The 27475-nt window shown below is 41.8% G+C and overlaps 1 protein-coding gene across 3 annotated transcripts in view; it reads left to right on the top strand.

Annotated features, from left to right (window-relative positions):
• Nucleotides 1-27475, top strand: part of TIAM1 (TIAM Rac1 associated GEF 1) — a 132660-nt gene that overhangs the window by 19912 nt on the left and 85273 nt on the right. For all 3 annotated transcript variants that reach the window (XM_065876071.1, XM_065876070.1, XM_065876069.1), the window contains exons 3-6: nucleotides 3257-3429; nucleotides 18608-18832; nucleotides 20724-20909; nucleotides 26615-26761. In XM_065876071.1, the coding sequence (XP_065732143.1) occupies nucleotides 3257-3429; nucleotides 18608-18832; nucleotides 20724-20909; nucleotides 26615-26761 (731 nt within the window). The remainder of the gene's footprint in view (nucleotides 1-3256; nucleotides 3430-18607; nucleotides 18833-20723; nucleotides 20910-26614; nucleotides 26762-27475) is intronic.

Below are 27475 nucleotides of genomic sequence, written 5' to 3'. Positions count from 1 at the left end.
GTCATCAGGTTTGGTGTTTTCTGAGGCCTCGCCCCTGGGCTTGCAAATGGCCGTCTTCTTCTAGTATCTTCATGTCCTCCCTCTGTACCTGTCTATGTCCAAATCCCCTCTTCTTATAAGGACAGCAGTCATATTGGATTAGGGCCCACCCTTATGACCTCGTTTAATTTTAATTACCTCTGTAAAGACCTTATCTCCAAATACAGACATATTCGGAGGCCCTGGGTTAGGACTTCGGCATAGGAACTTGGGGGGATATAATTCAGCCCATGACAGGCCCGGAATTTGTGGTTTAAACAGGCTTCCCAGGTGATTCTTACACTAAATATGAGAATAACACCGTTAGTGGCGTAGAATAAAAATAATTAGGTGATGTTTTACTTGGGACATGGAAGCGGGGGCTGTTTTGTTTCTGCTGTTCCTTTAGAGAATAAATGATCAAGGAAGGCAAGGTGTAGCTGCTCAGCCCACACACCCATTAGAGAAGGGAGGCTTCACTTTCTTGGTGACCCAGATCTGAGTGACACAATCTGTCAGGATCCAGGCCCAGAGCACAGAGTTGCCGAGTCCTTTGCTTCTTACTCCTGACAGGTCCCATTATATATTGACAAACTTGGGGCTTGTCCTTGCCACTCAAAGGCAGGGCTTGCTGCTGACTTGGGCTTGGATATGGAGAAATAAAAAGCAGAGTACCTGGGAACCGTAGGCTAGAAAATTCTCCTAAGATTCTTTCACTTTTGACAGAATAATTAATTTTACGAAAAAAGGTTTTATTTAGAATTAATCTCTGGAGTGTCTCCATCCACAACTGAAAAGCATACAGATTATGTTCAAGTGAAGATGAAGGTAAATGGACCTGTTACCAGGGACCACGTGGTTCCCAGATTTGCTGCTTCTCATTAATCTTAAAATTGGAACATGTAGGGCTTCCCTGGTGGCACAGTGGTTGGAAGTCCGCCTGCCGATGCCGGGGATGCGGGTTTGTGCCCCGGTCCGGGAGGATCCCACGTGGCGCGGAGCAGCTGGGCCCGTGAGCCATAGCCACTGAGCCTGCATGTCTGGAACCTGTGCTCCGCAACGGGAGAGGCCACAACAGTGAGAGCCCCGCGTACAGCACAAAAAAAAAAAAAAAAAAAAAAAAAAAAGGAACATGTAGATAATTGAGTACAAGCTGATTTTTAACCACCCACTGTCACGGGCGATTGTAAACCAACTTTGAAAAATTATGAAAACATCAATTTGGGAAGACGTAAGATGTTCAATGTGATGTGTGGATGCCCCGTATCCGTTATCTATAGGCTTCAGTCTCTGTTCTCAAACTGTGGTAAAGCTGTGTTGCTCTTTTTCTGTTACGGATTTGTTCATCATTAGCGTAATATTAGTCCTAAGGATTATTTAGAGCAGGGTTTCTCAACAGCAGGCCTATTGACATTTTCTGGATAATTCTTTGTCATGAGGCCTGTCCTGGGCATTGTAGGATGTTTAGCAATATCCCTGTCCGCTACTCGCCTCCTTCTGTTCCCCACCCCCAAGTTGTGACAGCCAAAAATGTCTCCCGACTTCACCAAGTGTCCCTCATTCAGCAAGATTGCCCCACCTCAGGAACCTCGGATTTGGAGGAAAAGGGCCTCCCCTTTCCATTTCTTTTCTTTTTGTGTCTCTGAATCTATGTTAGCTTAAGACATGGAAAGAGAAGGTATAGATGATTCCGAACATGACCTCTATGTTCCTGTAAAAACTTGAGATCTTCAAAATAACAGGAATTATAAGAAAAACAGGGTTGGGGTAGAACACTCCGTAAGTATATAATTAAATTATATGTAAGCAACTTATTACTACAAAACTTAAAGAAATAGAAAACAAAACCCTACTAAAATTACTCTCATAACATTCCTAATTTCCAACAAGAAATATCACAGAAAACGTACAACCTTAAGAAAAAAATGTGAATATAACTTGAATGGATTAGAGGAAGAATTGAAACTCCTGAATTATGGAGACAAAGACAATAGTTATAAAACCATGAAATTCAGGAACACCGTGCGATAGACTTTTAGGCAGAGCTCACGGTCAGGCTGTACCAAGGCAAACACTGTGAAACGAGTGCGCCTCGCGTGCCTGCGTGCTGCGTGCGTCTGTGCTGGGGGACATTGCATCCAGCAGCTGTTACATGCTCCCGTGAAATCTTACGGGCTGGGAAAAATCGCCTTTGCACTCATGTGACTTTTCCATTGATCCCCATCATTCTACGTTGTCAGTTACAAATGTGCTTTACAGAAGTTCATACTGCAGGCGAGTAGATTGTACTTGGAAGTCTTTGTGATTCACATAAACGGTGGCCCTTGCTTGTGGTAAGGGAGATGTTGAAGACGGACCAAGTGGCTTATGTTGAAGTTAAAGAGTCAGAAAACTGGGCCCAGGTTTCCCCTGAAATGATGACTTGAGAGCAAGTGCTCAGTGAGTAATTGCTAATAAAGTGCGCCTCACATGTAGGCCATGACGGAGGGTATCTATTGAACCCACCTTGCCACAAATGTAGGAAAGGTTTCTATTGCTCCTGTCTCATTTAGTTTCACAGTATAATTAAGTGTGGACCAGGCCTCTGGCCTCCCCCAGGCCTTCATATGTGTGCCATGTGTTTCCTCTTCCAGGAGGAGCAAGGACATGGCTGATCTCTAGAAAAACATTTTATAGAAAATATCTGAGACTAAAAGTCTGTCATTTCGTTCCTTATCCTGAAAGCACCTAAAGCCAGTGTTATATTTTGTTTTCTCCAAGGGCATAGTCAAAAAACCCAATAAATTGTGTTCTCTGGTTGCATATCCTGTGAGACATATTGGGAGGGACTCCAGTGGGACAGAACTGGTGGCGGTGCTTGCTGTTCAGGCCTGAGAAGCTGAATTTACAGCCATCACTGGCCAGAGGAGCCATCAGACCCCCGTATGCCTGTGAGGATATCTGTCACATTCTAAAACAGGAAGTAAGATCTTAAAGAACTTGAGGGCATGAATGATGAAACTGTGATTTAAGAGTCTTAACATTGTAAATCAACTATACTTCAATTAAAAAAAAAAAGTCTCTGTCCAAGCCCATCCAAGACTTAGTACAAGCATGGCCCCATTCTCTTCACTTCCTAGGTTTCACACTCATTTCCAGCCCTTTCCTGGTAACAGGGCACAAGCAACAGTTTCCACTACAGACTTTTTTGTGGCATGAGCACCAGATACTCACACGGACCCCCATTCTGTTTCCTCAGGGTGCACACTCTTTTTCTACGAGAGCGATGGTAGGTCTGGAATAGACCACAACAGCATCCCCAAGCATGCCGTCTGGGTGGAGAACAGCATCGTGCAGGCCGTGCCTGAGCACCCCAAGAAGGACTTCGTCTTCTGCCTCAGCAATTCCCTGGGTGATGCCTTCCTTTTTCAGGTTTGTTGGGCTCCTCCTTTGCAGAGCATTTCAAATCTCTTACCAGATACCTCCGTCTCCTGCCCACGTACCTCACCCTGTTTTCCTTTGAGTGGTGGGTTCTATCTTTTGCACATTATAGGAACAAAAACGATGAATGACAAAATAAATGTCTATACTGAGTTCCAGGAATGATTGAACTCACCCAGAGGCCTCCACAGTGAAGCCTGAGGAGGGGTGTGGGTTGAAGGATTTTTCACTGTAGTCTCGATATCATTTGTGTAGCACTTTAGAGAAAGGATCATGAACTCCTTAATTTAGACATGATTTGCACTGTCAAAATTTTTCATCATAATATGTTCTCTTCTAATATTACTCATAAAGTAAAATCATGACATCCCAGAAATGACTAGCTATACCCAACCAGTTTCTCTTCCTCATCTTTTCAGAACTTCGGAATGAAAGTTCTTGAAGTTTGATGGTTAATTGTATTAAAAAATACCAACCTGCTTATCACTTCAGGGTTAACATTTGCTTCTATAAGGAATCCTCTGAGTTTGGTCAGTTGTGATACACTTTTTGTGGTGTTAGTTAGGCTTTCTTCATTTATTCCCATAATACAGGAATTCCTCAAGCCTTTATTCCATGCTTCCTATGTGCTACGCACAGTGATATTGAGAATACCAAGAAGATATTTTGATATGGTTTCTACACTTAAAAGTGTTCACATATAGTATGGGAGACACATTGGAATGAATTGATCTTTTGTGGTAAACCTTGACAGTGAATGGTAAAGGAAGAGTAGGGATGAACTGAGTGAAATTGACAGTGAGGATATTCCATGCCACAGAGAGAGTTGCAATAAAGGCATGACAGAGAGTAATAGGTTATCTCACCATGGTTCTGGGTTTGTCTCCTATAGTTATTTCCATTTGGGCAATTAAAGTAAGAAATATAAAGTAGTGACTTTGTTTGTGAAAAATCAAAAAGCGTGTATTTTTTCTCTTTTAATCTATGATGTAAAACACACATAAGGAAGAGTGCACAAACATAAATTTATTGCTCAATGAAGTGTCACAAAGTAACCACCACCCAGGCCAAGAAACAGAAGGTTCTAGCACCCTACAACCTTACATGAATCCATTCAGCTTACTGGTTGAATAGAGTGAACATGTATTATATTATCTAAGCCAGAACGCTTTTGTTCATCTGGGAATGTCTTCATTTCTCCTTCATTTTTGAAGATAGTTTTGCTGGATATAGAATTCTTGATTGACAGTCTTATTTCAGTGCTTTGAAAATGTCACTGTATTGCCATCTGGCCCTCGTAGATTCTAATGAGAAATCACCTGTTAATCTTAAGAGGATCCCTTTTATAGATAAGTTGCTTTGTTCTTGCTACTTTGGGGATTTCATATTTGTCTTTAAACAGTTTGATTATGATATGTTTAAATATTGATTTCTTTCAGTTTATTATACCTGGAATTCATTGAGTTTCTTGGATGTACTGAGGTATATACGTGTTTGAATCACATTTGGAAAGTTTTCAGCTGTTATTTTTTCAAATAATCTTCCTGCTCGTGTCTCTTCTCTCTTCTCCTTCTGGGACACCTATTATGTTTAAGTTAGTATGCTTGATTGTGTCTCATAGATCTCTGAGACTCTGTTCATCTTTCTGTATTCTGTTTTTGTTTTGTTTCTTAGACTGGATAGTCTCAGTTGACCTACTTCAAGTTCACTGATTCTTTTTTTTTGGCAGTTCAAATCTGCTCTTGAGCCCCTCTGTTGAATTTTTCACTTCATTTATTCTACATTTTAACTTTAGAATTTGTATTTGATTCTTTTTAAAAGAGAATAATTTTTATTTCACTACTGATATTCTCTAATGATTGGAGAGATTACCTTAAGTGCCCAGAAGTAATAAATCTCTCACTCTTTCCCAAGGACCTCTGTATGTACCTCTTTAACACTTAGGCAGTTAGTTTACAGCTCTGCCATAGTCTTCACCTCTGCTTGCACAGAGCCTCAAGATCAGCCTGAGGGGTGAGCACAGGGCCTTCTCAGGGTTTTCTGAGCATGTGTACAGTTCTGTGCATGTATGTGATCTTCTAAATTCTGAGGACTATGGATATCTTACTCCCCAGCTTTAACTAAAGTTTCTCAGTCAACTCTTTTTTGCCCCAGCTGTTACCACAACCTCAGGCAACTGTGATATTAAACAGTTGTTGCTGATTGCTTTTTACAGACAGGCCTGGAGTAAAGGGTTGTGTACATGAATGAGTTCTGAGTCAAGTCCAATAGCTACAAGCCCTGTGAATGGGCATTTCTTTTGCAGTATTAAGCAGGTCAGATAATGACTTCTCTGAGAATGGTGTTTTGGGGGAGCTCCAAACCCATTCTGCCCCCTTCAGTGGCTGCTTTTTTTTTTTTTTTTTTTGTGGTACGTGGGCCTCTCACCGTTGTGGCCTCTCCCGTTGCGGATCACAGGCTCCGGACGCACAGGCTCAGCGGCCATGGCTCACGGGCCCAGCCACTCCGTGGCATATGGGATCTTCCCGGACCGGGGCACGAACCCATGTCCCCTGCATCAGCAGGCGGACTCTCAACCACTGCGCCACCAGGGAAGCCCCTTCAGTGGCTGTTTGACTGCTGGTTTTCAACATGAATGTGGAGATAGAAAGATGATGATGGGAATAGTGCATTAAGATACCCTTATACTTAATATTGTTACTGAGATCAGCCTTTTTTTTTTTTCAATAAATGCACCTCAAGTCACAAGACTTAATTTCCAGAATTCTGAAAAAGTCCATCTTGACAATTTTTGCCACTGTTGTTATTGCTTTTATGGAGGATCATCTTTTTGAGGTTCTTATTCTCCCATTGCTTCTGATGGACTCATGAGGACACTTTAGAGACTAGACAATTTTAAGAGTTATAGCAGCACTATTAACAATTACGCCAGGATAATAGGCATAAGTTTCAATAGTCCTAGGCTAACTGGGATGTATGACAACCTTTCAGTATGTACATTTGAGTTGACCCCAGTTTGTAGGGATCCTGAGCTGTATTGCTATGAGTATTCATTCTTCTATCTATGTTCAGGATACATTTGTCCACATTTCTTTTGGTACATACCTAGGACTGGCATTGCTGGGTCATGGGATATATGCACACATTCAAGTCTGCTAGATACTGTCAGTTTCCAAAATTATTGAAATAATTTATGCTCCCATCAGCAGCCTAGGAGAATTCCAGTTCTTCCTCATCCTTGTCCACACGTGTTATTGTCAGATCTTTTTTTAAAAACTATTAGTGTGAAGTTGAGCACATTTTTATGGGTTTAATGACTATTTCAATATCATCTTCTGTGAAGTTTTTATTTCAGTCTCCTGCCTCTTTTTCCATTTAGTCGTCTTTCTTCTCTTGATGTTTCATAGCAGTTTTTTACATATTTTGTAGATCATCTCTTTGTTGATTATATGCATTGCAGATATCCTTTTCCATGAGGTGGCTAGCCTTCTACTCTCTTAAAGTTATTCTTTGTTATACCAAAACTTTTAGATTTTAATGTAGTCTCATTTCTCAAGTCTTCCCTAATGGGTAGCGCTTTGTGTATCCTATTAAAAAAATCTACATGCTCTGTCTCCTGAAAATATTCCTCTATATAACTTATAAACCATTGTGTTTCCAAATCTAGCATACCTTTTTATTAATTAATGGGGTATCTTGCAAATGAGGAAATGTCTAATCTAACGATAATAACATTATTATGATATCAGCAGTTATCTTTTACTGCGCCCTTATTGTATGCCACTGCCTTGAAAGTGTTTTACAATGTGAATCCACTTAATTCTTCTGGAAATCAGTGAGTTAGATTGTGTATCCATATTTTGACTAATTGATGTGGATTGTGTAGCCCCTTCTGTGAAGCTAAGGCTTACAAAGGCTAATGATTGGATGTCAAGTCACAGTTACTGAGTGTTGGGGCTGGATTCAGACCAAGCCTCTCTTTTGCTGAAGCCCCTTATTGTCTAAGTATATTATTTAACCCAATACTGTTACTACTTACCCTAAGAAGAACATGGGGAAGAATCAGTGATTACGGTAAAAAGTGACTTTTTTTCATTCTTAGAATTAAGCCACTCATTGGGAATATTTCAAAACTGTAACTTGATTTTGGCCATTCTTGCCTCATTATACAGGTTAGATGATAATCTCATTGATTTCAGGATACTCTCTTTTTTACCTGGACACCCATGATGTGAATTCCTTTTGAAAGGACTTTCCTGGCCGTAAAATTGCTAATAGAATCTGAATACCCATTAGGTCACATTGAATAAAATTCTTCTGTGGCAACATAGGACCTTATTCATGAAAACCTCTGTGTCCTCTTGTTTCGGTGAAATTTTTATGCTACTTACGTGGGATAGAGCACAAAATGAACCTTTTCAGAGGAAATTACTGCTCTTTGGGATCCATGAGGGCATTTTCTACCTTCTACTTATTGTAATTCACATGACTCTGGAGGGGCTGAATTTGAAAGGAACCTGTGTGTGTAGGGGGTGAGGCTAAAGCGAGGGAGATCAAGCACGATTATGGAAATAATTTGTAGGTTATTCCAGCCCCAGGGCTCAGTTCAGTGCACACAGTTTCCAGAGCTCGTATGCTTCTGATCTGATGCTGTTATTCAGATTCGTGCATGGAAAGGAGATTCATGTTACGAGCAGAAGTAGAAAAGGGGTTTTGTGTGCCGGATGGGGGTGGGAATGGGCATGAATGTTAGAGCAACTTATATAGAGGAAGTGCTACCCTGTCTGCAAAGGGAGGCTATAGCTCCTGCATTTAAACTATTTTAATTAGCGTTCTTCCCTCCAACTGGAAGCCAGAAATAGCACCCATCACCTACAGAGTACCGTTTCCTCTTGGCCCTCTCTTCATCCATTACGGGAGGATGTTACATATAATTCCAAAAAGCTCAGTGACTTTTATGGTAACGTATCCTAATATTAGTTTTAAATTCCTATATTAAAGGCCTTGGGAACATAGTTAGCAGGCAGAGAAAGAATGATGCCTGATTGGGTAGAAAATCATATGCAATTATATATCTAAAGAAGTGTAGAAAATATTATCTCTAAGGGGTCATTGCCTTTCCATAGAATGTTTCTTATCATTAGGAATGTCACTTGTATGAGGCTACAGCATGCATATATATATATATTTTTTGCTGATCCCAAACTCCTAATTTTCATAGCATGCATATTTTAAAAAGACCCTTTTAAAAGAAGAATAGTATTTGTATCTTTATGTTGAGTTGGGGATTGGATGTGATAATGCAAGTCAGGTATCTGATAGCAAATGCTCAATAAATGTTATAGTTAGCATTTTAATTATAAGAAAAAGAGACTAGTTCCCCAAGTATCTTTACAGAAGTTGAGTGTGGCTTCTCTGTGAAAAGTCTAAGGCTTTGAGTTTTATCATGCTCTGGGGAATTATCTTCAAGTGCCACATCTAGTTCTGTGTGTCAGACTCGATGAAGGTCATTGGCATATGCCCTGGACAAGGGCAGCCAGATTAAGAAAAAATCTGGAAATCCGCTTTCACAAGAAGCATCAAGTGGACTTGGTAGAAGAGACTTTAGAAAGGATTTAGTATCTTGGACTTGAGTAGATTAACATCCAGCCTCCCTCGTAAGGTAGGCATCATCTCTGCAAGGCCCCCGCAGCTGGTCAGCCTGGACAGCTGGACAGCTGTCCATCCCTGGGAAGCTCTCAGCTCTTTAACCATCTATTTTGTTAGTTGGCTCCAAGTTCTAGAAAGTTCTTCGCCATGTTGAGATAATACGTTCTTTCCGGTGACTTTTGCCATTTCCCTTTGCTTCCATATTCTCCCCCAGAATTTAAAGTAAGCCTTTCCTGCTTATTCTTTCTCATAACCTTCTAAATACTTGAAAACAGCTCTCATTTCCCTCCACCATGTCTCCTGTTTAGGTCTCCCTGCTTGAGGTTTCCGAGCCACTCTCCCTATGATTCAGTTCCTCTCTCTTGTAATCGTGTTCCAGAACCTGACACCCTGTCAGGTTCCGCCCTGTACTGCCTACATTTCAGTTCCTGTTCCTCTCATTTCGTCCATGATGCTGGTGTCAATTCCTTAATTTACTAGAAACCACAACAAACGGATGACTCATACCCAGCTTGTGGTCTATCCAATCCTCAGCATCAAGGTCTTCTCCGTCTTATTTTAATAGATTTTTTGAAAAGTCCGAATGCAGAACTTAGATTTACCTCTTTGAAATTTTATCTCTGTGGTTTTCGTCCATCTAATGAAATCATCTAGGATCTTAATTTGATCTTCCCTGATGTTTATATCCCTCCTAACTTAGAGTTATCTACAGATATGACAGATTCAATGTTTGGTCTGTATTCTCATTGTTAAGTGTTGACTTGGTCTCTAGCTAAGTCCTGTTTTCTCATCACTGTAGATCGTTTCCCTGCCTCTCGCCAGCCACTTCAGAAATATTTACCTTTGGTTTTGGCATAAATTAGTTGTGAAGAAGGGTCACCAATGGCACGTGTGGAACTCCAGGCCAAATTTTTTAATCTCTGTAGAGAATTGGACTCAACCCAGATCATCTTGTCAGCACCATTCTGGTGGCTCGATCTCATACGATCTGGTGAAAGAAATAGCAGATATGACCCACGAGCCATAGACTCAAGTTCAAGAGCTCCTTAGGGCATCCTATTAATGCCCCATTTGGGACAGAGGATCAGAGAGCTCCCTGAAGGGGAGAAAGTGAATGGGGTCCCTCCTGGACCCTGCCCATTCCCAGTACCAGAAGGGGCCTTTTCAAAGGATGAGGTGCCATTGGCCCTGCTCTAAGGAGAGTATTATGGGAGAGTATGGATGTTGAAGTGCAAAATGATGCACAGGGCTGGTAGTTGTTTGCAGTGCATGCCCTACTATTAGTGTGTTCAGAGGTTTCTCCACATACGTTAAAAGTACAGCACAGAGATATAATTGTGGCTGAGTTAGATTTTAGCATACAATTTGTATTCTGTTATGTATCATCCAAGTAGTGTTACTAACAGTATTCCTCTTCCTTTTTACAATATTTTAAATTTGTATTTAAGTCAATATGAACAGATAGCTTCATTTATTTATTTATGTATGTAATTAAAGTTTAGTTGATTTACAATGTTGTATTTGTTTCAGGTGTACGGCAAAGTGATTCAGTTATATATATATATTCTTTTTCAGATTCTTTTCCATTATAGTTTATTACAAGATGTCGAATGTAGTTCCCTGTGCTACACAATAGAACTTGATTGTTTATCTAATTTATATGTAATAGTTCGTATCTGCTAATCCCAAACTCCTAATTTATCCCCCTGCCCCCTGCTGCCTTTCCCCTTTGATAACCATGAGTTTGTTTTCTATGTCTGTGAGTCTGTTTCTGTTTTGAACACATAGTTTTAAATAATTCAATTAACCTGAAAAGAATTAAAGTGAAATTCTCTTCCCATACTTCCTTACCCTCTCTTCCAATCACCGCTCCCTTAAGCAACTGTACTCCGCTATTTTAACTGGTTGGTTTTTTTTGTTGTTTTGTTTTGTTTGTTTGCTTTTTCTTGCGTTTACCCTCATTTCTCATCCATATGCTTATACTGTTACTGACCAGGATTCTTGGACTCCTTAATCAATAGAAATTGGTAAGAGGCCAGATGAGAAGTTCTGGCAAGGCTTTACTGGGACTGGAGCTGCAACATGAGGGAGAGAAACAAGTAACAGTTTTCCTTGCTCACTCTCTGAAGGGGGGCAAGCTTGACCCTTAAATGGGGTGAGGGTGGGGATGGATTGGTGGGTCGGGCAGGAGGGGTGGTTTGCCCACCCCCTTGGTGGTGCTATGCGCAGAGATCACGCACAGTACCCTGCGTTTGCTCCTGACACCTCAAAAGTGGCAGTTGGGTTTCTGGTCTTTTTGTATCTTATTGTTCATAATTTGCTCCAACTGCACATGTATGCAGTTATTTTTAGTCCCTTATAGTTACTTTGTGTTCTACTGCTGGTGGAGTTGTTTGTCCAGGGGCAAGTAATGCAGCAAAGGGTCCCAGGTCCCAGCCTGTCTCAGTACTATTTCTTAACTGACCTTAGACATGAACTACTGATTTTCTGTTATGATAGATGAATATCTAGCTGTATTATATACACATTCTCCTTTCCTCATCTTCTGTATGGTTACATGAAAATTTGGGGTTAAGTCGGTAGTCCCTGTTACGCTGTTTTGATGTCATCGTGCTGTATGACCATATAAATAGTATTAGCTGCTGACCCAAATAATGTACTATCATTTTATTTCCTTTCTTGAACAACATTTTGTTTTTTGCCCATAGTTAATGATTATCGGTTTTTTTTCCTGTTTAATTTGCTTATTTCTGGTTACTTCACAATATTTTCTAAATCTCCAATTCATTAAATAGTTGATTAGTACTGTTTTTTTTCCACTGGAGCCTGCCCTCCCCTGGCCCTTTATCCTCCTGCTTCAGTCTTGTCTCTCTCTAGGCCTCATGCATGACAGTCACCGTGTTAACTCATCCGTGTGCTCTGGTGTCTGCCTTTTATGCTGGAGGCTTTTCATCACATGTCTGGTGATCCTTAGCTGACCACATTTAAGCATGAGATACCAAAGGAGCGCTTGGATCTCATCAGTGCACATTGTCATCTACTGGGGGCTATGACAGCATGAACAGATTGGGAGGCCTTTTGTGGAGGGGGTCCAGTTGATAATATTTGTTGGCCTTTTCTGGGGGCTACTCAGCTTTGCCATGGCCACTCACTGGGTCAGGTTTCCATGTATTCCTTTGTTTGCAGTAAACAGTTCCTTCTATTTTTGTGTCTGGCTTCCTGGAGCCTGGAGCCTCTCTTATTCTTGAAAGAGTTCACCTGGGGTGGGTGAGAGGTGGGGAGGTAAGGGTGGGAGTGGTGCCCAGTTACATGACTTTCTCCAGTGGATGAGGGGAGCCCCAGATTACAATTATGGGGTCACATCTGTCATTCTCTTTATAGGTAATAACACTGATGGTTTAATTAAGTCTTGTATAAATAAAACTCTAAAATATGTTCAGCAGAGAACCAATGAGAAAAAAAGACTTTTCAGGAACTCACACAGGAACTTCATTCCCACCTAGCCTCTGCAAATCAACGCATAACTTTATTCTCCTTTTTGTTTTCTTAAAGTGGAAAAAAGTTCAACCTACTTTACAGTTATTCTTGTGCTTCTGTAAACTCAAATCATCTGACATTTTAGTTTCCTAGATCTGGTACCACCTCTCTTGTTTAAAATGAATTTCCCTTTTCCTGCCACTCACGTAAACCATTGATTATCTGGAATCATGAACGAAGTATCCTCCATCCAGTTGGGTGATTGAAGCTGGATCTATTTAAATACATAATGAAGCCCCGTGCTTCATCTTAACTCTGCACTCAAAGGGGCTCTTATGCAAAATGCGCTTTTTGCTGATTCTATTCCTCTGTCAGCAAGAACTGTGCTTATTCCCTTCACTGAACTTGATACAGTATTTATGGCATCCCCAGCAGGCAAAAAGGAAGGAGCACACAATTCACTCTCTCTGCCTGTCTGCTGCTGTTTGTTTCGTGGAAAGTGACGCATGTGGAAGAGGTTGAGACGGTACCACTTGGTGGTCTCTCCTTCCTGCCTTTTTGACCACTGGATTCTGATGGAGGGCGCTAGAGTGGACCTGGTATCCCTAATTAAACTTGCCTGGTTCGAGAAGGTGATGCCAGGTTGGCGGCTTTGAAAAGCTTTTTCTAGCCTGTCAGAGTTTAAATCCTGGCGTGGCCACACTGGAGAACACTGTATCAAGTTAGTGGTCTGCCGTGATCAGCTCAGAAGTTAAGTGTTAAGCCTGCAAACGGCTAGGAACTGTTTCAAGAGTCGTCTCTACTTAACCTACTGCTGACAGCAGTCAGCGCCGTCTTTGCCCACCCTCTGAGTCACACGTAGCCCGTGTATGCCGCTGCTAAAGGACAGACTCTGCTGAAAAGCTCATCTAGTGAAGTGTCCTTCTTAGAAATTGATTTGTCCTAATGGTAGAGAATGGCAGAGACCGCTGTTTTATTTAGGCAGGACAGTTGGAGCAAAAATTCTCTCTAAGGGAGCTGCCTTCAGCCTCTGACAGGTTTTAAAAGCAGTTGGAGACTTGAGCGTCCTTAATGGTTACAAGGCTGATGGTAAATTTTTCATAACGTTGTGGTCATACTCTTCTAAACATCTTTCTCTAGATTATGAGACTTGGTATGTTTTTTCCCCTTCTTTTTATTTTATCTTATTTAAAAGTTTTTAAGTTGTGCTAAAATATACATGACATACCATCTTAACTGTGTCCAAGTGCACAGTTCAGTGGCATTAAGTGCATTCACGTTGCTGTGTACCCATCACCACCATCCATCTCCAGAGCTCTTTTCATCTTGTAGAACTGAAACTCTGTACCCATCAAACTCCCCATTTTCCTCTTCCCCTAACCACTGGCAACCACCATCTTCCTTTCTCTTAAATAAATAAATTCCAGGATAGCTACACCTTTCAAAGGAGGTTTAGCTTCATCAACTAGTATCGGTTTCCTTCATTTCCACCTCTTAAGTGGGAGGCAAACATAAACTCTCTGACATGAGAATGGGGTGTGTTGCCCCTGGCTGAGTTTGAGGAGAATCTCACAGGCGGAAGGAAGAAGGGGCTCTCTTTACATTAAGTGACGAGACCAAAAAGCTGTTGTTCTGCAGAACCTATCAGCTTGTGGCTCCTCTTGGAGGGTAATACTGTGTTATACAGACTCTTATTTAAAAAAACATCACTTATTTTGAAATGGAATTCTTACTTTGCTAGTGTATCAGTCAGGATGGGTTAGATTATGCTGCAGTAAGGAACAACCCTCACATCTCCATGGCTTAACATACCTTTTCATTCTGGCCATGTGTCTGTAGGACATTGGCTATGAAGCTCTTCTCATCTTAGACACTTAGGGACCCAGGCTGACAGAAGCTCCATCCTGCCCCACAATTCCAGGACTGCAAGCAAAGGGACAAGAATTGGGTGAATCAGGCTTTTGTTAACTAGTAACACATGGTCCTTCTACTCAGATTCATTGGCCCCAGCCAAGTGGCATAGCCACACCTAACTTCACAGGAACCAGGAAAATTCCATCCCTCTGTGTCCCTAGGGAGAGCTCAAAAGGAGTGGGCAACAATAAAAACCCCACGGCTAGGTTTTCAGAGCAATTGGTGAGAGCTGGGGGGGCAGGGCTCTGGAATGGCGTGTGTAGCATATTAAAAAAAATTTTTTTAAAGAATAGGATTGACGGAGATCAGGTTTATAATAAATGACTGTGTCATCTCTAATTTTACCGGGCTTTAGTTTCTTCATCTGTAAAATCGTCACCTGGACCCCTTCTAGATGAATATATTTATTTAAAATGTAAAGTTTGTAACTTGTATTTAGCAGGGTTTGTATCAGGAGTTTTAAGCTCTTTCTAACTATTCCTCAGATATTATGTCAGGGTTGTAGGTATTTACTTTTCTTCCCCTGGGCTGGGGGTGGGGGAGGGGAGGGGAGGCAGAGATGAGTGAGGATCGTCTTGGGGGAATACATACTGACCTCTCACTGAGCACTGATGCACCAGCTGTTTTTACTGGAGACACATCCTCTCCTCATTAGTGACATGCTACCTCTGCATGGATTCCATCTGAAACACCCCCCAATATCCTTTTCACATGGGTGAAAACAGCAGCTCCCTTCACATCTAAAAGCTCCTTGTTTCCATGGAGCTGTGCGTACAAAGGGGAAAAGCATATTTTGGCTCAGGGGACTAGCTGTTTATCAGATGCTGCCAGGCACTTTAGAGGACAAAGAAGTGATGCTGGAAAAGGTCATGCTGCTGGGAACTTCCATTACAACCTTGCAGTGACAATTTTTCCTGAAAAATAGACTCTGAAGGGTAATATTTTTTAAGATAGTTATAGAAAAATTATGCTTAAATATTAGGGTAATATATCTTGGAAGGATCTTTTAAAAACTGTCTATTAAAGGATACCATATACACAGAAAAGTACACATCTTGATGATGTTTCACAAGCCGGGCACACCCGTGACATAACACTCACATAACCAGCACCCAGATCCAGAAGCAGAATGTGGCCAGCACCCCAGAGACCTCCCTGTGCTTCCTTCCAGATGCTCCCCCTCTCCCCACAATTCCCATCAAACAACTCTTCTGACTTCTAACAGTGTACGTTAGTTTTTGCCTGTGTTTGTACTTTATATAAATAGAGTCTTATAGTCTATACTCTTCCGTGTCTGGCTTCTTTTCCTCAATGTTATGTGTGTGGGATTTATCCACGTTGTAGTGGGTAGTTACTGGTCTTTCCTTCTCGCTGTGTAGTATGGCACTGTGTGATTATACACATTATTCGCTCATTCTCCTGTAGACAGGTGTTGGGATAGTTTCTAGTTTTGTCCATTGCAAGTTGTACTGCTGTGAACATTTTGGGACATACATTTTCGTGAGCACAGGAACGCATTTCTGTTGAGAACAGACCCGTGAGTGCATTTTGGGGGTCACAAGGTGTGCATATATTCCACTTTAGGAGGTAGTACCAAATAGTTTTCCAAACCAGTTAGACCAGTTTACTCTCCAGCAGCTCATAAGAACTCTGGCTGCTCCATATTTTCACCAGCACTTGGTATTTTCTTCTTGGAAGTTTTTCTTTCAGAAAAGAATCCTTACTTGATTGTTTTCCCATCTGAACTGATTCCTTCTCTAATAAATTTTAGAAAGTGGGGGGAAGGGGGCGGTGAATAACCCCATGCGGCAAAATACCCACTGATGCTGAGGCACGGAGAGACAGCAAACGTTTTAGTTGCACCAGGCAGGAGGAAGCATGGTGGTTTTATATGTTGGGGGATCTTAAACTCTGGGTTTTTCTTGAATAACTTTAAAGTGATACACAAAGGCAAAATGTAACGTAGGGGCTTCCCTTTGGCGCAGTGGTTGAGAGTCTGCCTGCCAATGCAGGGGACATGGGTTCGAGCCCTGGTCCGGGAGGATCCCACATGCTGCAGAGCAACTGAGCCCGTGAGCCACAATTGCTGAGCCCGCGTGCCTAGAGTTCATGTTCTGCAACAAGAGAAGCCACCGCAATGAGAAGCCCGGGCACTGCAACGAAGAGTAGGTCCCCCTCGCCACAACTAGAGAAAGCCCGCGTGCAGCAACAAAGACCCAACACAGCCAAAAATAAATAAATTAAATAAAAAAAAAAAAAAAAAAAAATGTAACGTAGTTACTTTCCAAGAGGATATTAAGAATTCGAAGTGGCGTTTTTAAATCTCAAAGAATTAAAGGGGGGAATGGGGGGTGAAATGGATAAAGGTAGTTAGTCAGTTCTAAGCTTCCAATTATAAGATGATTAAGTCCTAGGTGTGTAGTGGAAAAAAAGATGAATCTCATATACACACATTGCCTTTTTTCCTAACTTTCTCTACCTACAAGTGTTTGCCTTTGACTTCCATTGTCTTTTTCTCTTCTTCTTTTCCCACTCAGTCCTCACAAAATGATTCCATTTGCTTTAGCAGGTGGTACTTCTGTTGTTTCTTTAGGAGAATGTCTAGCTATTGAAGTCTTCTTTAGATACAGGCAAATATTTTGTTGTAAACATAACAGCTGACAGATTGCCTAGGTTTGTCCAGTGTGTGGTGTCTCTGCTGGCAGACACCATTTGTAACATTTGATGCAGTTTCTTTTGTGGAATATGATGAGATTCAGAAATAACATAGACACCTGCGGTGGTGCCTTCACTTAAATTTCAGTCATGTGGGTGGGGTCCTGTTAAGAGAATTTTGTTTGCAAACCATGGCTCAAATGAGTCAGGAAACTAGGAAGATGCATCAGAGGGGAAAAAAAAATAACAGTGTTTTGTGCGTGAAAAATGATGTCGTCAGCTACTTTAACATTGAAGTAGCCAAATAGACCCTTTGTTCAGATGAGCTAACTTCTGAGCATTTACTAAACTTCTCCAGGTTTGAGGCGATACTCATTGATTGAGTTTCTAAAGAATTAATCATGGCACATTGTTACCCATGAGCTATTCCCCCAACTTTTGCCTTTCAGAACACTGTGAGTCACAAGCAAGCCCACTTTGAGGTTACCTGCCCATTGGTGGGTGTTACCCAGCATTGTCTTTTAAATCCCCTTTGACCTGGTCATTCTTAGTGGCTGGGATCCTGCTGAGTGATTGCTATTCCTAGACACTTCCCTAAGACGGTATTGCTTCTCGCTCCTTGAACTACCTTCCCAGGCCTAGTTTTGTCATGGCTGCTTGGCTCTGGCAGGGGACCTGTGGATTGGGGTCACTGTGGTTCACTGGGGGAAGGTTTGTTACATCTTCCTTGGCCAATAATATCCCTCGGCCTCACTCTCACCATGGAACTGACCAGTCCTCTCTGGAAACTGACCTTTGCTTCATAGCAACCCACTTAACTGGAAACTAAGCTGTCTGTATAGGATTATCACATATACAAGTATTTTAGTGCAAACTACCGTAGACTGGGTGGCTTAGAAACATTCTGGAGGCTGGAAGTCTGAGATCAGGGTGGAAGCATGGCTGGGTTCTGGTCAGGCCCATTCTGTGATTCATAGATGGCTGTCTTCTTGTTGTGTCCTCACATGGTAGAAGGGAGCTAGCTAGCTCTTTGGCCTCTTTCTTAGAAGGGCACTAATCCCCTGTATGAAGGCTCCACCCTTATGACCTAGTTACCTCCCAAAGTCCCCACCTCCTAATACCATCACACTGGGGGTTATGATTTCAATGTTTGAATTGGGGGGTGGGGGACACAAATGTTCGGTCCACTGCAACAAGTGAGTTCAGTAAGTACACTGGGTGAGCAGACATGGTGGCCTCATTCCCGTCAGCTGTTGGGGGCTGGGGGTGGGGTGGGGGGGTTGGTGTCTGACCTAAGACTAACTTCTTTTAGGTGTTCTCTGAAGGAGGAGTTCAGAAAGGTTAGCCTTCCTCATGGGGTGTCTAGACCTGCCTCCTTGACTCCCAGCCATGGCTTGTCTGGAAATGCACTAGTTTGTCTATGATAACCTAAGAGGTGGCTGTTTCTTCTCGGCCCCCACCTCCCCCATCACAGACCACCAGCCAGACGGAGCTGGAGAACTGGATCACTGCCATCCATTCTGCCTGTGCAGCCGCTGTCGCAAGGCACCATCACAAAGAAGACACGCTCCAACTGCTGAAGTCGGAAATCAAAAAACTGGAACAGAAGATTGATATGGATGAAAAGATGAAGAAAATGGGCGAAATGCAGCTGTCTTCAGTCACTGATTCAAAGAAGAAGAAAACTATATTAGATCAGGTAATTGTTCTTCCGTGTTTAGACGTGGGCAAAATCCTTAGGTCTTGAAAGTTTCTCTGCTGCCTTGGAATCGAGAAGCATTATCAGTTATCTCACGGTCAGCCTGTCATCCTGACTGCTAAGTTCTTTATTGTGACTGTCAGTTTTCCTCACCCATTGTTCACAGTTGATTGTTGTGAGCTAAAGGGAACAATATTAAATTGAATGAAAGACAGAAATCTAATAGCAGAGCCCACCCGCTCCTACCAGTGGCATGCTGTTCTTGGGGATCTGTGTAACTGGAAAGCCTGCAGTTTCATTCCCCACGTTATCAGGTTAACTTGGTGCTTAACTGTGATGGGGATTTATTCCTGACTCCTCAATAAATTTAGACTTCTAAAGTTAGGGGAAAGGTAGAGTGTGTTTTAAAAATATATGTATGAATTGCTGTATATGTACACAAGTATATTTCATGCTGAAAAGGAAAGATTTCGTGAGATAAGAGAGGACATTTTTGCCTTCAATTTAGTTGTTTAAAAGTCAGTGATAGCCACCTAGTAACACTTTGAAACTTTGCCTAATATGTTGGGAAATAATTATGTGAATAAATACTATTTAAATAATTGACCAGCATGTGATCTTCCATATTTCTCTCGGTCTATTCTTTCCCTCTATTACCCGGTACCGTATTGTTTTTTAAACAGAGGTAAAAATCACATAACACAAAATTAACCACCTTAAAGCATACAATTCAGTGGCATTTGGTGCATTTACAATGTTGAGTAACCACAACCCCTGTCTAGTTCCAAAACATTGTCATCTACCTCAAAAGGAAACCCATACCTTTTAAGCTGTTGTTCCCCTCTGTCCTGGCATTCTGTCTCTATGGATTTACCAATTTCGGATGTTTCATACAAATGCACTTGCATAATATGTGACCCTTTGTGTCTGACATCTTTTAGTTAGCATAATGTTTTGGAGATTGATCCTCATTTCAGTATGTATACTTCATTCCTTTTATGGCGGAATATTATTCCATTGTGTGTATACACCACAATTTGTTTACCCATTCATCTGTTGATAGGCGTTTGGGCTGTTTCCATTATTTAACTGTTGTGAATAGTGCTATGGATATGTGTTTACACTAACACTGTATTTTAAGTTGAAGTGAAAAGGTAGCTATCAACCATTGATCAACATCCACATCATAGCTATCATCTCTGAGCCTCCACTATATGCCAGACCCTGGTCCCACTCTTATTCTTGCATTATCTTATTTAATCATCACATCAGCCTCAGGAGGTAGGTATTATTTTGCCATTTTGAAAGATGTGGAAATATCTTGGATATATCCTCTGGTTGGAACTATGTATTCCAGAGTCTGGGTCTACACCATCTAGTTTTCCACTGTCCCACCCTGTGCTCTCTACCACCCACCTCTTCCCAAAAGCTCTTGGCCTATTTGCCTCTGATTTTGAAATCACCTCGCTTTTCTTCTTCTCTGTCTTCCTATGAAAAGCCACCTCTTGGGAAGTCATATAATTCTCCAGTGATGGAAATCCTCCATTTTTTTACGTCTTCTCCCTTGGGTTTGTGGTCCAGAGCCTGGAGCTGATGGACCTATCATGGCCGCAAACGTGAAATCTATGATGGGAGGGAAGAGAGCAACTAAGGATATCTCTTCTATTTATCGTACTGAATTTATGTCTATAGATGTTTGCAGAAAAGCATGTAAGCTATGGAAACAATAATACTTGAACTATTACCTAAGAAATTTAGGGTACCTGGTATTTACCCCTTAGGACTACAATTAATACCTTTATAACAGAAATTTGTACATTTGTGTGGGATAAAATTAACATTTGTTTTCCCTCTTTCTCCCTACTCTTTTCCCGTATTTTCCCCGCTGTAGATCTTTGTTTGGGAGCAGAATCTTGAACAGTTCCAAATGGACCTGTTTCGCTACCGCTGTTACTTAGCCAGCCTCCAAGGTGGGGAACTGCCCAACCCTAAAAGGCTACTTGCCTTTGCAAGCCGTCCGACGAAAGTGTCAATGGGCCGCCTTGGAATCTTTTCTGTATCATCTTTTCATGCGCTGGTGAGTAGAAGCTGATGTATTTTTGAAAAATATTCATCTTGACTATTAATCCTGAGCCCGACTTGACAAGAGTCTCTGAAGTAGTTTTCTAGTTTACTGCTCTGTGTGGATTTCTGATATGTCCTCCCTTGGTCACGGATGCAAATCTTCACTTGAATCTATTCTGACATTTATTACTTAAGCCTCTCTTGATGGGCCCTTAATTATTGTGCAAAGAAAATATGAAAGGTATTACCTTAAGAGATCTTTGCATGTGGTGCTTGTGGATAACTCATGTCATTTTTAGGCAGTGTCATGTTTTTAACCCCAATACGTACTTTTTATATCTACCTCATGGAAATGGTAAGTGGAAAGCTCGTTCTCTCATACATACATGTGTTTTTTCTCTCTCTCACTTGCCCACGTGAAAACACATACACCATATATTGAACAGAGAGCTCTTTGGAAATCTTCCTTTTCACTTTATTTTTTACTATGGTTTTGGTGACCGTAAATAACTGAGGCATTTGAAGAAGGCCATGACCTTCTGTGTTTATCAGCCCAACATATGTAGTTGCTCGGAGAAGAGAATTTTCATCTGACCTCCAGAGTGGCAGGTTGTGTAGTTGTATGTTTGCAATCTGTAATTTCATGTACACGCTAAATTGCTAACAGCTTTATGTACTTTGGGCCCCTTTCTTCTCAAAAATTGCTATGCGAGTAACATGGTTTTAGCCCATCCAAATCAACACCCACTTAAAATGTACTGCACCTTAGCCATTTGCTGTGAAATTAAATGTTAAGTCCTAGGTTCCAGAAACCGCCTTGAAGAACCTTAGCTGTGCTGCTCTTGGCTTGCCGTGTCAGCTGTACCCTTCAATTGAATTCAGAGCTGTAATTCAGTCAGAGCCGTTTGTATTCTTTATAAATAGATTAGCATCATCATTCAGATAATTGGGGCAGATTTACATTTTTAAAGAAGTCTTAAACAAATTTCTGGAGTTATTAAAACTGGCATCCCGATTTGTTCTACTAATTACAGCTCAGCTCTTGGTCTCCCTGGCTACCACCTCTCCGTATAGCTATTAAGTCCTGTTTTTTTAGTAGGCATGGATCAAAGTGCTGTGATGAATAAATCTGGCAGTTTTCAGTTTGTGGCTCTCGGTCTGTCTCTGTGAGACCTGGACACCACTTTGTAACTTAGCCAAATCTCAGTTTGCCTGTTCTGCAAAAATATTGGGATAAAAATTCTTGTTTACCACACTGAGAATGTCGTAAATTGAGGGAGCATTTTTATTAGGGAAGCTTATGATACCCATGATGTGGCATCAGTATTAATACTAAATCCCAAGCTATCCAGAAGGCTCTTTCCTTCTCCTGGGCTTGGAAGACTTTGGAGAAAATAATTTTGCTGTCTACCTAAAACTTCTATGCCTTTATTATTTTCTTCAAAGCCATTGGAGCTAACCTCTCAGAGACGGGGAAGTAGAAGCCACTGAATTACCCTTCCATAATTTATCTCCAGACCTTCTAATTTCCTCTGTCTCAGTATCTGTGATTTGCATGTACTTTTCTTTTGATGGGCAGGCTATTAAAATCTGACCAGCAGAAGATGGGGGTGGGAGGGTTAGTAACTCTTTTAGGTTTATTTGGTCAGTGATTTTGAAGGAGAATATTTAGTTCCATATGTACCACTCTCTGTTCCTTTGTTCTTTTTTTTCTTTTTCTTTTTCTTTTTTTTTGCTAGCTGCAGCAGTGACATGGCTCTGGGTGTGTATATGTCCTTGCAAACTTCTCTTTTCCATGAGAGGTTTCAATCAGACAGAACAAGTTAAGCAAGCCTGTTGGGTATCTCTTCCTGTTTGTTGCTCTATCTCCTATGGAAGATCCTGGGCAGGGAATTTTTACTGTCTGATTTATTGGATACTTATTTTTTCCTTCTTTCCTTGTCATTTGACCCCAGGGAATTTTTTTCTCCTTGGGGTTGAGACATTCTTCAATTTAGCCTTTGTCCAGACTTTTTTTTTTTTTTCTTCTATTAAGTGGGGAGCATGGGAGGAGGAGGTGTGAGGGCAACAGGGCTAGAGGAGGAGATTTGAGCTACACTTTAAGTACCGTTCACCAGGAGGGCTTCCCATCATGCTCAGTGATTTTCAGTAATTAACTGAAGGGTCCCCGCTGTACTCTTTGAAAGAAGGTTATCATTGTTCTTGTTTGCACAGATGAGCAGAATGATAGAGTAATCAGGTTCCGGCCACAAAGAGAGGCATTGTCTGGGCCAGGATCATTGAGAAACTCTTGAGCTCTTGTCCAGCAGTTCTTTTGCCAGCTTTTTTTCCTCTTCCTCTAAATCCCTTTGCTCATTTTGAGTCATTATTGTCTTGGGAGCAGCAGTAACTTTTGCAGTTTACAAGGCCCCCAACAGTTTAGAGTAGTTACTGTAAGAACTTTAAATAAACAGTCCATTTGTTAAACAGACTCAACTAACTGGTCAGCTGGTAACTGAGAGTATTTATGGTTGTTTGCCTTTCTCTTCTGGACTGTGTTTTTCTAAAATTATACACGAAAGAGTTACTGTTTAATTGTCGTGACTGTGGTATGCAGGATATCTGCTTCTGCTTTTCCGTGTTTGTTTATTTATTCATTCAGTCAACAAATAAATGTGAGTGCCTGGCATATGTCCGTTACTATCCTCTGATTAGGGTTATAGCAGCGAACGACTCCAGAGTTCTTGTCCTATTGGAGCCTATCTTCTTGTGGGAGAGATGATAATAAAGAAGTAAACAATCAGGCAAACACAAGAAGTTCAGATACTGATGTGTGCTGTGACACACACACACACACACACACACACACACACAGAGTCAACCCTTTGTTTCCACGGGTTCTGCATCTGGGGATTCAACCAGCCATGGATTGAAAATACTCAAAAAAATAAATTACAAAAAGTTCCAAAAAGCAAAACTTGAATTTGCCCAACTATTTACATAATATTTACACTGTCCTTACAACTATTTATATAGATTTACATAGTATTAGGTATTATAAGTAACCTAGAGATGATTTAAAGTACACAGGACATTGTTATGTAGGTTATACGTAAATGCTGTGCCATTTTATATAAGGGACTTGACGATGGGAGGATTTTGGTATCTTCGGGGGTCCTGGAACCAATTCCCCATGGATACTGAGGGACAGATGTGTGTGGGTATGTGTGTGTATCTGCCTACATGTACGTGTATATGTATCTATAAATATTAGACCGCATGTCTATTTTTTTTCTAGAATTTTTAGCTTTAATACCATTTATACAGTGGTTCTTAGCATCATTTTGTGGCAATTAACTGATATTGGCATAGTTATGTGAACATCTATGTATGTCAACACATTATCATTTATTCCTTTTATAACCTTTGTTTACCTTTAGCTTAGAAAATGATGAAAATAGAGAAGAGAAAATGTTTACATATTTAACGTAAACACGTGCCCTTTGTGGATTTTGTTCCCCACAACACCTTGAGTGTAATAGTGGGTTAGAACTCTTTCTGGGAGCACTTTCCCACCATTGTCTCGAGTACCACATTTTCACATACCCTGATCGGGGTTTTCTTATGTGCTAAAGACCTCTCAGCTCCCTCCTCTTTGTTGTTTGGGACCAAAACTTTCCCCTAATACCCTCATAGAGAAACTGTTTTGATTCCTGGTTTTGATAGATGTGGGGGGTCTTTGCCAATCTACTCATGGGGCTTCCAGGGTGTTTACCCTGTCAGTACTGAAAACCCCAGAAGGGTGTGCCTTGTAACCAACGTGCTGACTGCTGGGGGGGGGGGTCCCCTGTGTTACCCAACAGTATTCATCCCTGAGAATGCTGCCAGTTGGCAGCCGCCACACTGGGAGTTGACCGTGTGGGAATCTATGACAAGTGGGTTCCGAGATATATACCTCCAGTGACAAAGAGCAGGCGGGGAAGTTTCAAGTTTAACTCGCAGTACCTCCTGACACTCCCTCTTTTGAAAGGAGAGCCCATGGGTGGCCTATTGAGACCTCCTAGCGGAAGTTCCCTCAAGTTTCTGGGACTTTGCTTACAACCTGTAGTATAAAGTTCAAGGCTGAAGGATTGCCTGGGAAGACGCTGTGGAGTCCTCATAGAGATCCTGCATATGCCTGAGTGGCGAGCACAGTGGCAGATTTAGATTTGGCATGTTCCCTTCTGCAATATTGAACTATTTATCTGGGTCGCTGACAACCTTGCAAATATCTCAACAGAGTTTAGCTTCCTTTTTAAAAAAAAATACAATTTTTTTTCCGAAGTTAGAATTTGTTTTAATAAAAAGATGCATACCATATTTTAAGTGAAAATGACAGAATTGCCAAATACGATCAGTACATTCCCATTTTTGTAAAACGATTATATAGATATTTGCTTGGAAATAAAGTCTCGAAGGTTGTAAGCAAGAAATTAATAGTGGTAGTTTTCATGTTTCGGGGAAGGAGGAAAGTGAAGGATAACGGAAAACCCCCTCCTTTCGAGGACCATTTCTGGAAATTACAAACACAGTAAGTCCCCTACATACAAACGACTTCTGTTCCAAGAGTGCATTCGCAAGTCCAATTTGTTCGGAAGTCCAACGAAGTTAGCCTAGGTACCCAACTAACACGATTGGCTGTATAGCACTGTACAGTAATAGGTTTATAATACTTTTCACACAAGTAATGCATAAAAAACAAGCACAAAAAATAAAGAAAACATTGTTAACCTTACAGTACAGTACCTCAAAAAGTATAGTAGTACAGCACAACAGCTGGCATCCAGGGGCTGGCATCGAGTGAACAGGCAAGAAGAGTTACGACTGGAGGAGGGAGAGGAGGTGGGAGATGGTAGCGCTGAAGGATCCTCAGCAACAGGAGACGGAGGACAAGCTGCAATTTCACTCACGCCTGACGTTGATGGCTCAGGTCCTGGTTCCTCGCTGGAACCAGATGCACGTTCGCATCTTTGAAAGTTCGCAACTTGAAGGTTCATATATAGGGGACTTAGTGTAACCCTTCTACTTCCCCTTGACCAGAACTTCATCACAAGCCCATGCCCTGCTACAAGGAAAATAAGTCCACTTCGGTCAGCCAGATGGTCAGCTATATTTGGGGTTTCTCTAAGGCAGAAGGGACATTGATATTGGGGGACAGCTATCGCTTGCCTAATAAGGAAAGTGATTTTATGTAATTCTGAGAAAACTAAGTAGAAGAGATTGGTAAATTTAGATTCAATATGGAATCACAGGAACCAAAATGTGCTGTCTTCACTATTTTTGCTGACACTCAGCCATCATTTTTTGTTAGAGTGAAGAAACAACTCTGTACCATTTGGAGAGAATCTCGAGAAAGTATGGTTAGTTTAACTTGATGCTGGAGTTCAGGGATGTGACCAGAAGGATATCTAATTCTTGGAAACCTAGCATACATTCCATTACTATTTTACGTATTTTTACTGATGTTTTCAGACAGTGATTGAGTTTGCCAACCTTTCGTTTATATTTTGAATCTAGGAAGGGCCCTCAAAGCCCCTATATGTGTAAGTCATGGATGAAATGCTTTGGGTGGTGGGGTCAGGGTTGGCTGGCATGAGGGGGAAGGGGCTTTTGGAGGGGTGGGACTTAGAGGGGGGCTCGGGGAACAGGTGAGTGGTCTTGACACATCTCTTGCTGATGTCCCCTCTTGCCTTCCCTCAGGTGGCCGCTCGCACTGGTGAAACTGGAGTCAGAAGACGTACTCAGGCCATGTCCAGATCTGCCAGCAAGAGAAGGAGCAGGTTTTCTTCTCTTTGGGGTCTGGACACTACCTCCAAAAAGAAGCAGGGACGCCCAAGCATCAGTCAGGTAGGTTCCAGGGTGGATGAGAAAGCAAGCGTAGATCGCTTCCACGGACACCTCACTTTGGGGTGTGCATTGTTCCTTGATTGATACTGTTATATCACATCAACTAGCTGACACAAAGAAGTTAGTTGTGCTAGATGCTTCTTTTTTTTTTTTTTTTTTTTTTTTTGCGGTACGCTGGCCTCTCACTGTCCGGACACGCAGGCTCAGCGGCCATGGCTCACGGGCCCAGCCGCTCTGCGGCATGTGGGATCTTCCCGGACCACGGCACGAACCCGCGTCCCCTGCATCGGCAGGCGGACTCTCAACCACTGTGCCACCAGGGAAGCCCCTAGATGCTTTAAATAGATAACGTATACCCATAACATTGAACTCTGCTATTAGTCTATCACCAAGCTCCAGTCTCCCACCTGCAACCTTTCCAAACCCTGGGTAATTACAGAGGTACTGAAAGTGCACTTCTTCCTGAGTTTTCAGAAGAAAAGCAGGGCTTGATGATGAAGCCAAGTGGGCACCTGAGCGGTCTTTTAAGCTGCCTCTGGCACTGGATCAAAGGCAGCCTCCAGGGAAATCTGATTGTTTCTTTGCCCTTGACTTTTGGGGGTTGACATTAAATGGGCAGTTCTTCTGCCTACTTACATCAGGAACCAGGAATCCGAGAGCGCTCACTCACCACTGTGACTCCCTTCTACTACCCAGGTGCCAGGGCTTGAAGGG

This window comes from Phocoena phocoena, chromosome 4 (assembly GCF_963924675.1).
Source record: "Phocoena phocoena chromosome 4, mPhoPho1.1, whole genome shotgun sequence".
Taxonomy (NCBI): domain Eukaryota; kingdom Metazoa; phylum Chordata; class Mammalia; order Artiodactyla; family Phocoenidae; genus Phocoena; species Phocoena phocoena.
Note: the sequence above shows the minus strand (reverse complement) of the source record. Positions and strands in the feature narration are given on the sequence as shown.